We start from the raw sequence: 11,461 nt of genomic DNA, 5'->3' as shown, positions 1-11,461 counted from the left end.
AAGCGTCACAGTTGTAGGTCTTACTTCACCTATCCCTAACATCTTGAAAATAAACTTAGGCATCAAGTTGATACTCACTCCTAAGTCAGAGGTGTTACATTTAATGGTATCAGAGCTACAGTTTAGTCTATTCTCAGACTGAACATAGCATGTGATATGTTTAGAAATACATGTTATATAAATCTGTGATTGTGTGATGTGTATGATCCGATCTAACCTTTTTTTCTTATAGATTGTAAAGATGTCAAAAAGATCTGAACGTACTGATAATGATGAAGTCAATAGTAGAGCATAGATATCTGAACATGGGACAAGTAGTAATGTCCTAATTCCTCTAGCTCAAGAACAAGAACTTAAAACAATGTTCTTCGGATATAAAGTTAGAAAATGTAGGGCAAAGGAATTTCGGGGTAGACCTGATGATGATCCAGTAAAAGCTGAGTATTGGCTTCAAAATACGATAAGAGTTTTTGAAGAAATAGTCTGTTCCCTTGATGATTATTTAAGATGCGATGTTTCCTTACTGAAAGAGGAAGCGTATAATTGGTGGTCGACTATAGTAGCCGTAGTGCCGAAAGAGAAAATCACTTGGAAATTCTTTCAGAGTGAATTTAAAAAGAAATATGTTGGCAAGTGGAAGCTAGACAAAAAGAAGAGGGAATTTCTTAACTTGTGTCAAGGAAACAGATCGGTAGCCAAGTATGAAAGAGAATTTGTATACCTTAGCAAATATGCCTGGGAAATTGTACCAACCGAAGAAGAAATATGCATTTGGTTTGAAGAAGGGATGAATGATGAAACCAAAATGATGATTGAAGGCACTGGAATACGAGAATTTGTCATTTTTTCTGATCCTGCACAAAAGATGGAAGAGGTGTACAACAAAAAAATGCAACGAGATAGACAAAATAAAGAATCTTACAAAAGAGGTTCCTCCAAATCCTTTTCAGCATTGCCGGCTAAAAAGTCTAAAGATGATTTTAATCTAGCCACATCAATGTCTGAAAGATTAAATAAAAATAAGGTGACTCAACCTGGTTACGGGGTATCTATTAGACCCGCTACAAGTGTGGGTAGTGTGCAAAATGCTCACAAGCCTAAATGCTAGTATTATGAGAAATACCACCCCGGTGAATGTAGAAGTAAAGCGGGAGCTTGCTATAAATGTGGAGCAACTGATCATTTTATTCGAAACTGTCTTCAATTGCAAAAATAAGAGGAATACCAGAAAGAGAAACAGTTGGCCACTTCTCAATGAAGTAGACGTTCGGGCCAAAATAGTGCTACTAGAACTACTCGTTTGGGTATGAAAGATTCTGCTACCCGGTTAGAGACTAGGGCACCTGCACGTACTTATGTCATCACAGCGAGAGAAGAAGGTACAGCTCCAGATGTGATTGTTGGTACATTCCATCTCTTTGATGTTACTGTATATGCATTGATTGACCTTGGGTCTACACATTCTTATATTTGCACTGCATTAGTATTAGAAAAGAAATTGTCTGTTGAACCTACCGATTAGGATATTCAAGTCACTAATCCATTAGGCCAAAGTGTAATAGTTAATTCAGTGTGTCGTGATTGTCCGCTGAAAATGAAAGATTATGAATTGGTTAACGAAGTATGATACTGTTGTAAATTGTATAGAGAAATAGATTGATTTGAAATGTCAGACAGGAGAGATGATATCAGTTGAGTCTGAGAATCCGAAACATATTGTTAAAATTATTTCAGCTTTTTCTATTCAGAGATTAATGCGAAAAGGTAATGAGGCATTTTTAGCCTATATTTTTATACTCGAGGTTTAGAATCAAGGCTAGAACAGTTACCGATTGTTAGTGAGTTTGCTGATGTATTTCCTAAGGAATTTTCAAGTTTACCACTTGATCATGAAGTTGAGTTTGTGATTGATATGATTTTGAGAATAGCTCCAATATCAATAGCACCATACCGTATGGCACCAGCTGAATTAAAGGAATTAAAGGCTCAGTTGCAAGAGTTATTAGACTGAGGGTTTATCAGACCAAGCATGTCTCCCTAGGGAGCACTTGTATTATTTGTGAAAAAGGACGATTCTTTGAGACTGTGTATAGATTATAGATAGTTGAGCAAGGTGACAATTAAAAATAAATATCCCTTTCCTCGTATCGATGGCTTATTTTACCAACTGAAAGGTGCTGCGGTGTTTTCGAAGATAGACCTTAGATTCAGGTTGTAACAGCCCGATTTCGACCCTAATCAGACATAGTAGTTTTGGGACCAGAAATTTGAGTCAAAAAAATATTTTAATATTATTTTGTGTGTTTATTATGTGTGAATTTGATTGTGTGAAATTTTCGTGTTTAAATTTTATCGTTTGAATGACCGATTAAATAAAAGGATTTAATCGCGTAAAAAGTAAAAACTTGCTAACAAATTTTTAAAGTGCTAAATTGACTTATTCTTTTAATGGAAGGTATTTACATTGTAATTATACCATGGAATATGTTGATGGACAGTAATAGGCTTATGATATAATGTTGGTTAATTAAATATTAAAGGTTATTATGGTAAATTAGTAAATTAATGTAATAAAATAAAACATAAAATAGAAAAACAACATGCAAAGTGTTCATCTTGGCCGAATATAGAAAAGAAAAAGGAAAGCAAAGAGAACAACAAGGTTCGGCTATCTATATGTCTAATTAAGGTATGTTTTTACTTCGATTTTTGATGATTTTTACGTTTTTGAGATCGTTGCTTTGAATACTACACGACACATGCTTGAATTTCTGATTTTGATGAATATTTTGAGTTATGCCATTGATGATTTTTTTTTTGTGATGTTTGATGATGAATAATGAAAGATATGTTCTAGATTAACATGTTTTATCTTGGGATTTTTGATGAATTTGAGTATTTAGGGCTAAATTGTAAAAATAAATTTTTGGGGGACTAAAATGAAAAATAAACGAAAGGCATGGACTTGTATGAGTATAATAAAGATTAGACCTAAGCATAGTATAGTCAAAATTTGAATGTTTTGTGTTTTGTGTAATTTGGACTAAATTGTGAAAAATGTAAAATGTTAAGGGCAAATTGGTAATTTTCCTGTTTATATGTTTTTGGATTAAATTGAGTGAAAATATGTTTGAATGAGTTTAATTTGAATATGTTTATATCAAGAAAAGAAAAATTCAGATTTGGACTAGGGGAAAACTAAAGTTGTCGACTAGCAGTTCCATTCCATTTTACATCACCGAGGTAAGTCTCTAAACTAATAGTAGTACTTAATTTAATTAAATGTAAAATATATATGCTGAAATGATATTTATGAGAACAATAAAGTAATTGTCGAATATGAAATGTATGATAACAATGTTTAAAGTAATATATAAATTATGTTTTTACATATGAAAAACCATATGAATGTTATGGAAAATTTATATGAAATATGTGTTATGGATTTTGATATATATAAAATACATGTTAGAATAAACTATGTGTCAGTGATTATCGGGCTCCATGCCTAGCAAGCCTCATGCTAGTGTGATATATGAGGCCAAAAGCCTAGCAGGCGTAGTGCAGGTGAATTTATATCAGACTAAAAGCCTAGCAGGCGTAGTGCCGGTGAATTTTTATCAGGCTTGAGCCTAGCAAGTTTTATACCGGTGTAATATTATAGGCTTATTGCCTAGAAGGCTATATGCCGATGTGATAACGGATATGTAAAATGAATCAGAAGACCAAGTATGAATTAACTTGTGGGTACGTATGTGATTTGATACCTATTACAAATTATGATTTGATACCTATTACAAATTATGTACTTTGTTAATGAAATATATATTTATATATATATTTGGTTATTAATAAACATTTGGTATATCATTGAATTGTTTTTATAAATATGTGCAAATGTGATTAGATGTAATCGGCCATGTATACTATAATTGTATGTGAGATAGTTTACTACAAATCTTGAACTTATGTATATGACTAATCATATGTGTGGATTGTTCGATTAATTAGATTAAATATTGAGTAACAATTATTAAATTGACTAGGTGAGTATTCAGCCTAGTGGTATTTGAATAAGGAAATCTCTTAATTATGAGTTTTGATAGTTTGAGATGAAGTTTATAAAATTGATGTGATTAATTTAAATTATACGAAATGATTATGATTATTAAAACACTTAATTTCTTAAAGACTTACTAAGCTATAAAAGCTTACTTGGTGTGTTTACGTTTATCTGTTTTATAGATTTTTTTCTAAAATCAAGCTACAAGTTCGGGGATCTTCAGCAAATTCCATCACTCTATCTACTATTTCGAAACTTAAATATTTGAACCCAACTTATGGCATGTATAGGTTGGATGAGGTTTTGGATGTTACACTCTAAATTTTGTATATGAAATTAATAGCCATGTGAAAATGGCTTATTTCCTATGATTGAATTTGGTTTCGTTGCATATGTTTATAATGATCAAAAAATGGTGTATATGCTTGTGTTAATTAGGTGCATGGTTTGTTAGGTTTTGGGTATAACATGTATTCAGTTATGGTATATATGTTTGATAGGTTAAATTTGGTCATATTGCTTTTGACATATGGGATTGAAATGATGTATATTGTTTGGATTTGTTAAATTCGTCTATGAAATATATATAATCATGCATGAGTTAAGTTGGATGTGTATAGGATAGTAATAGTCAAATATGTCATGTATATATATATATATGTTATGTTTAATTTTGATATGATATGGATTTGGTTATGACATATAGTCGAATGATTAGGTTTGGTCTTATTGAATTTGATGTAATGGATGGTATAATGTTGTGATTATGCATTTTTGATTTTACTATAGATTCATGATAGTCTATTTGGATATGTAATGAAATTGATATTAAATACATTATATGGCGTTTTATTTGTGTGGAAGGATAAATAAGTGTTTCATTTTAAGTGATCTGGTCTTAGATGGTCTAGTATTGAATTTATGTTATATATATATTTTTTTGAACTTATGATGTATATTAATATATATATAATGATTAAGATGATTGGTTGTTTAATGGTATAATGAATTATGTGTATAGACTAAAATTTGGTTTGTCAAATATGCAATATAGGTATGGTATAATTAAATTATTATGTGCAGTTAATGAATGAAGAATATTGAATCATTGGGTTTTTAATTTGTATAGGAGTTGGTTAAAAATATGTTTTGTACTAATTAAGTATTTGGAATTATTTTATATGCATATGGAGCGTATTTGAAATATGTCTAATTTGGGTTAAGGGTGTTACACAATTATTACCAGTTGAAGGTCAAAGAGTGTGATATGCAAAAGACTACTTTTAGAACTCGATACAGCCATTATGAACTTTTGGTAATGCCATTTGGTTTGACTAATTCCCCTGCTGCTTTCATGGATTTAATGAATCGAATTTTTCAACCTTATTTGGATAGATTTGTGGTTGTGTTTATCGATGATATACTGATCTATTCCAAGACAGAATCCGAGCATGCGCAACACTTGAGAATTGTGCAACAGTCTTTAAGAGAGAAGCAGTTGTATACAAAGTTTAGTAAATGTGAATTCTGGCTTCACGAGGTCAGATTTCTAGGTCACATTGTATCAGCCAAAGGAATTCAAGTTAATCCGAGCGAAGTTTCTGCAGTGGTAAATTGGAAGATTCCAAAAAATGTTACAGAAGTGCTAAGTTTTCTGGTTTTAGCAGGTTATTACCGGCGTTTTGTCAAGAATTTGTTTGGTCCGAAAAGTGCCAACAAAGTTTTGATAAGTTGAAGAAGATGTTGACAGAAGCTCCAATTTTCACTCAACCAGAATCGGGTGTACCGTATGTTGTTTATAGTGATGCGTCTCTAAATGGTTTGGGTTGTGTACTAATGTAGTCAAGAAAAGTAGTGGCCTATGTTTCTTGACAATTAAAGCCGCAGGAGAAGAATTATCCTAGAGTTGACTGCAATCGTATTTGCTTTAAAGATTTAGAGACATTATTTATACGGTGAGAAATGTTATGTGTTCACAGATCATAAAAGTTTGAAGTATTTGATGACTCAGAAAGAGTAGAATTTGAGACAGAGACGGTGGCTAGAGTTATTGGAAGATTATGATTTGATTATTGACTACCATCCGGGAAAGACTAATGTAGTTACGAATGCACTTAGCTGAAAGTCATCATTGTTTGCACTCCGAGCTTTGAACACTCATTTACCTCTTAATGAAGATGGTTCAGTATTAGCAGAATTGAGATCGAAACACTTGTTTCTTTAACGGATTCAAGAATTGCAAGATGAAGATCTGAAATTGGTGTTGAAACGACAGATGGTTCAAGATAATCTGAGTTCAGAGTTTAGTGTTGATGATAGTGGTATGTTATGTTATTGCAATAGAATTTTTGTTCCGAATAATTCAAATTTGAAAAATGATATTCTTTCTGAAGCTCACAATAGCATGTACTCCATTCATTCTTGTAGTACGAAGATGTATAGTGATTTGAAACGGATGTATTGGTGGCCAGATATGAAACGAGAAATTTGTGAGTTCGTAGCTAAGTGTTTGATTTGTCAGCAAGTCAAAACAGAACATCAGGTACCAACGGGTTTGTTACAACCTATCATGATTCCTGAGTGGAAATGGGAGCATGTCACGATGGATTTTGTATCCGATCTACCTGTGACTCTAGGAAAGAAAGATTCAATCTAGGTGATTGTTGATAGATTGACTAAGTCGGCACATTTTATCCCAGTCAGAACAGAATTTTCACTTGAGAAGCTAGCAGAATTATATATAGCAGAGATTGTGAGGTTACATGGGGTTCCAATATCCATTATTTTTTATCGCGATCTAAGATTCACATCGAGATTTATAGTAAACTACAAGAAGCTTTGGGTACTAAGTTCAATTTTAGCACAACATTTTATCCTCAGACTGACGGGAAATCAAAACGAGTGATTCAAATTCTGAAAGATATGTTGAGATGTTGTATACTTGAGTTTGGAGGTAGCTGGCAAAAATATTTATCGTTGGCTGAATTTGCATATAATAACAGTTATCAATCCAGTATTAAAATGGCACCATTTGAAGCTCTTTATGGGAGGAAATGTAAGACGCCATTGTATTGGTCCAAATTGAGTGAATCCAAACTAGTAAGAGTCAACTTGACCTGAGAAACTAAAGATAAAGTTCAGATTATCTGGAACAGTTTGAAAGCTGCTTCTGACCATCAGAAATCATATGCAGATTTACAAATAAGAGATTTAGAATTCGCAGTGGGAGACCGAGTATTCCTAAAAGTTTCACCTTGGAAGAAAGTATTGTGGTTTGGTAGGAAAGGGAAATCGAGCCCAAGATTTATCGGATTGTATGAAATTGTTGAAAGAATTGGCTCTGTGGCTTATCGATTAGCTTTGCCTCCAGAACTTGAGAAAATTCATAACGTGTTCCATGTATCGATGCTGAGATGGTACAAATCTGATCCTTCGCACGTAATTCCTCATAGTGAGATTGAGTTGCAACCAAACATGACGTATTCAGAAGAGCTGATAAGAATTTTAGCTCGAGAGGTTAAAGAATTATGGAATAAACGAGTATCGTTAGTTAAAATGTTGTGGCATCGTCATGGTTCGGAGGAGGCTACCTAGGAAATAGAAGAATCAATGAGATCACAATATCCGAATCTATTCCCAAGTAACAAATTTAGAGGACGACATTTCCTAAAAGGGGAGAGTTGTAACAACCTAATTTTCAGTGGTGTCAAAAAATGTGGTTCGGAACCACCAAACCAGATGAGTGAGTTTGTAAATTTTATTATTTAGTATTTACGAGTCAAATGTGATTTTAGAAAGATTTTTGAATTAGTAATTTGTGTTTTAGAAGGATTTATTAGGTTAATTGGTTTCGAAAACGAGGTACCGAAACCTCGATTCTATAAAATCGAGTCATAAATATTTTTATAAATATTTACAGAGTATTATTAAGGTAGTATAAAATTTTCGTTAATTAATTAAGAACAACTAAATTGAAAAAGGTGTAAAACTTGCTAATTAAAGAAATTGTGATTAAATGGATTAAATGTTAAATGTGGGAGAACTTGAAGGGTAAATAAGCTTAAAATGGGAAGTCTGGACAGCATGAGTGTAGAAAACAAATAATGAAATAGTGTGAACCAAGGGTAAAATGGTAAATTAATTGGAATTAAAAATAAAACAAATGACCAAATTGATTCTAGACATTTTCTTCATCAATCTTCAGCCAAAAACAACCATAAGAGAGCTTTTAAAGCTGGTTTTTCATATTTTTACTTCAAGTGAGTTCAATTATTTCTCTTTTCTTGAAATTTTTGTGTTTTTAAGACTTTTACAATTAGGTCCAATTATCTATTTCATTAGTTTTTTATTTTATTGGTAATTTTGAAAGTTACCATGGATGAATACTGAATGTTTTTGATGAAATTTTATTGTTTTTAAGATATTAATAATTGTTACCATGGTAACTTTCAAAATTACCAATAAAATATTGATTTTATAAAAATTTATTTTATTAGTTTTTTATTTTATGCTAAATCACAAAAATTTAATTATTTGATGATTTTATAAAGTGATTTGGATAGATATTGATTTTAGGACTAAATTGTGAAAAGGTTATATATATCAGGGTTTGGTATTAAATTCTGTTGATCAAAGGCTGTATGATAGCTAGGAATATTTAGATAAACTATCAATTGAGAAAATTTAGCTTATTTGGTAGGCTAATTAGTAAGCGACTAAATTAAAAAAGTTGTAAAAAATTGGGGTAATTGTGTAATTTTGAAAATTAAGGGGTATTAATATGAAGTGAATTGAAACTGAAATATGTGCTAATGAATGAATAATTTTATATTTTAGATCAAGAGCCCGTAGACAATCGTGAAAAAGAAAAATTAACAGAATAGCCCCTGAACTATTACAAATTTTACAAATTAACCTAGGTAAGTTCGTATGGTTATAGTTTAATGATTATATTGAGTTGATGAATGATGTTACATATTTAATATATTATTGAAAAATGTAGTGTTGTTAAATTTATTATGTATTTAGCATATTGTTGAAAAATGAAATATTCTTAAATTATGAATTAAAATGAATATCCAGTTAAAGTGGAACGCGGGATTGAGTATCATCGTTGCGTGGCGAATAGAAAAGGATGAATTGACGACAATTTACCCAAGTAAATCGAGGTTCAACATTTGTTGCGAACTTTCGTGTTTACTTTCTGTTCAGCTCACGCAAGCTTTTGTTAACTCATATGAGTTTTCGTTTAACCCTAATGGGTTTCCGTTCAGCTCTTTTGAGCTTCAATTTAACCTTTACGGGTTTTCGTTCAGCTTCTATGAGCTTCCGTTCAACCCTTACAGGTTTCTGTTTAGCACTTATGTGCTTCTGTGCAGCCTTCGGGCTTTTGAATACGAGGTACTCATATCTATAAGTAGTTCTCCGATTCGGTAAGGGTTGGTAAGTGAAATTGTGAAATTAATATTGGAAGAATTATTATTATTGTTGGTATTGATCTGAACTAAGTGTATTCATCGATTGAAGTTGTGATTGACAAAGAAAGTACATTGAATGAATTTATTTTAGTTGATGTGTTATAATAAGTTCGGTAAGATTTATACTTAAAGCCATTCGAACTTACTAAGCTTCCTTAAGCTTACTTGTGTTGTTTAATATTCTTGTAGATTAACGTGAGGTCGGGAGATTGAATCAACACATCAAGCCATACTATTCAATTTAATCCGGTAGCTTTTGTAATGAATACTTTGGTTTATATGACATATATAGGATTTGTGTGGAAATGAAGTACTTAGAAATATGGTTATGAATGATATATGCTTGTATGTATGTAAATAGTAGTAGATGTTGATAAATCAATGAGATGGATTAAATAGGTAAGTTTATGTAATTGAGTATTTGTGATATTATGTCATGATTAAAACATGATTTTGGCTTATGTTGATTACTTGTTTGAGATGTATTGATGTATTGAAATGTTGTGTATAGGTTGATATCAAAATGGGTGAGAGATCTTAAAATGGTATATTTTTGTCCACACAGACAGGGACACGGGCGTGTGTCTCAGCCGTGTGTGACACGGGCCTAACACATGGGCGTGCGATTCGACAGTGTGTCCTCTGCATCTTAAAATTTGGAAACAGAATGTCCAGATTTTTGCACACGGGCGTGTGACTTGGCTGTGTGATCCATGTCAAAGAGTTACACGGGCTAAGACACGACTGTGTGCCTCACATTGAATTCTCACACGGCCTAAAACACGGGAGTGTCTCTTAATTTTAATTTTATTATTATATTATTCAATCTCACTAGTATAATAATTAATTTTCAGGTAAAGTCTGATTTTAATCCCACCAAAGAGGTAAAAAGAAAGCTTTCCTATAACCGGTTTTATTGTTTAGTTGAAATGGGTGGATCATAATATTTTGCTTTTATTTTTTTCTTTGTTTTTTACTTTAAAATCCAATCCATTTCTGAACTAGATTGTATAAATTACCGATTTATATTACCTGTTTAAATTAAAATGAAAACTCACTTTCTACTTTTAATTAATTCAATAATTCAATTTAAAACAAATTCAACTTTCAGTTTAGATTTCAAAACTCTAAGAATCGAAAAAGAAGAAAATATGAAAAATATTTAAATATACCAGGAGACAGGTAGTACAGTGCAATATAAGAAAATGCACAGCGCTGTTTAAAACTGGCTATAAATTACTTAATTTATGCTTCGGAAACATGAATATCTCTAATTGTTAAATCTGAGAGCGTTCACCAGTAAGAAGCAACAGCACACACAAAATTACTATAAACTTTTTTTTAAAAAAGAACAACAGAAAACACTGATAAAAACTAACAGATATAATAGAAATTAAACTGAAAAAATAATGGCAGATCCAACTAATTACAGGCATCAACTAGCATTGAAAACGCGTAGCCAGAGATATATATATGTGTGTGTGTGTGTGTGTGAATGAATCGTTGTAGCTAATAGAGATCAGAAGATGAAAACAAAATACTGAAGAAAGAAATAGAGGAATGCGCTGTGGGCAGCTGTGAGTTTGTTTAGACTAATTTATAGCGGTGCTATGTGTTGTGCGGACGGGGAATGGAAACTGGAAACTGGAAACTGGAAACTAGAAACTGGAAACCCTATATTCGGAGAGAGAGTAAGTGGCCATTGGGCTTGAATTTGGAGCAACTGAAGAAAATTGAAACTGCGCTTCACGGATTGCGAAAACTTGCAAACCCTGAACTGAACCCAATATCTGTTCAATGGGCCTGTTTCACAACTTTTAATCAACCTATTTGAGTATTTGAAACTAAATAAAGACAATTTATGATCAAACTCAAAGTTGTTGCACTCTTTTAAATTTTAAAATTTAATTTTTATCCTTTA

The 11,461-nt window shown here is 32.0% G+C and overlaps 2 protein-coding genes and 1 non-coding gene across 3 annotated transcripts; 2 read left to right on the top strand and 1 right to left on the bottom strand.

Moving 5' to 3' along the window:
* The first annotated feature begins 361 nt into the window (after nucleotides 1–361).
* LOC107907885 (uncharacterized) lies at nucleotides 362–1,108 on the top strand. Its single transcript, XM_016835196.1, has one exon. The coding sequence runs from the start codon at nucleotides 362–364 to the stop codon at nucleotides 1,106–1,108; it is 747 nt and encodes a 248-aa protein (XP_016690685.1).
* A 5,976-nt stretch (nucleotides 1,109–7,084) lies between these two features.
* On the top strand, nucleotides 7,085–7,657 carry LOC107907884 (uncharacterized). The gene is made up of 2 exons (XM_016835195.1): nucleotides 7,085–7,131; nucleotides 7,219–7,657. Exons 1-2 carry the CDS (start codon nucleotides 7,085–7,087, stop codon nucleotides 7,655–7,657), a joined length of 486 nt encoding a protein of 161 aa, XP_016690684.1.
* A 3,047-nt stretch (nucleotides 7,658–10,704) lies between these two features.
* LOC121215217 (small nucleolar RNA snoR137) lies at nucleotides 10,705–10,851 on the bottom strand. Its single transcript, XR_005910946.1, has one exon. It is a non-coding gene; the product is annotated as a small nucleolar RNA snoR137 (small nucleolar RNA).
* Nucleotides 10,852–11,461: the final 610 nt, after the last annotated feature.

Source organism: Gossypium hirsutum, chromosome D02 (genome assembly GCF_007990345.1).
Source record: "Gossypium hirsutum isolate 1008001.06 chromosome D02, Gossypium_hirsutum_v2.1, whole genome shotgun sequence".
Taxonomy (NCBI): domain Eukaryota; kingdom Viridiplantae; phylum Streptophyta; class Magnoliopsida; order Malvales; family Malvaceae; genus Gossypium; species Gossypium hirsutum.
The sequence above is the reverse complement of the archived record's forward strand: the minus strand, read 5'-3'. Positions and strand labels throughout refer to the sequence as shown.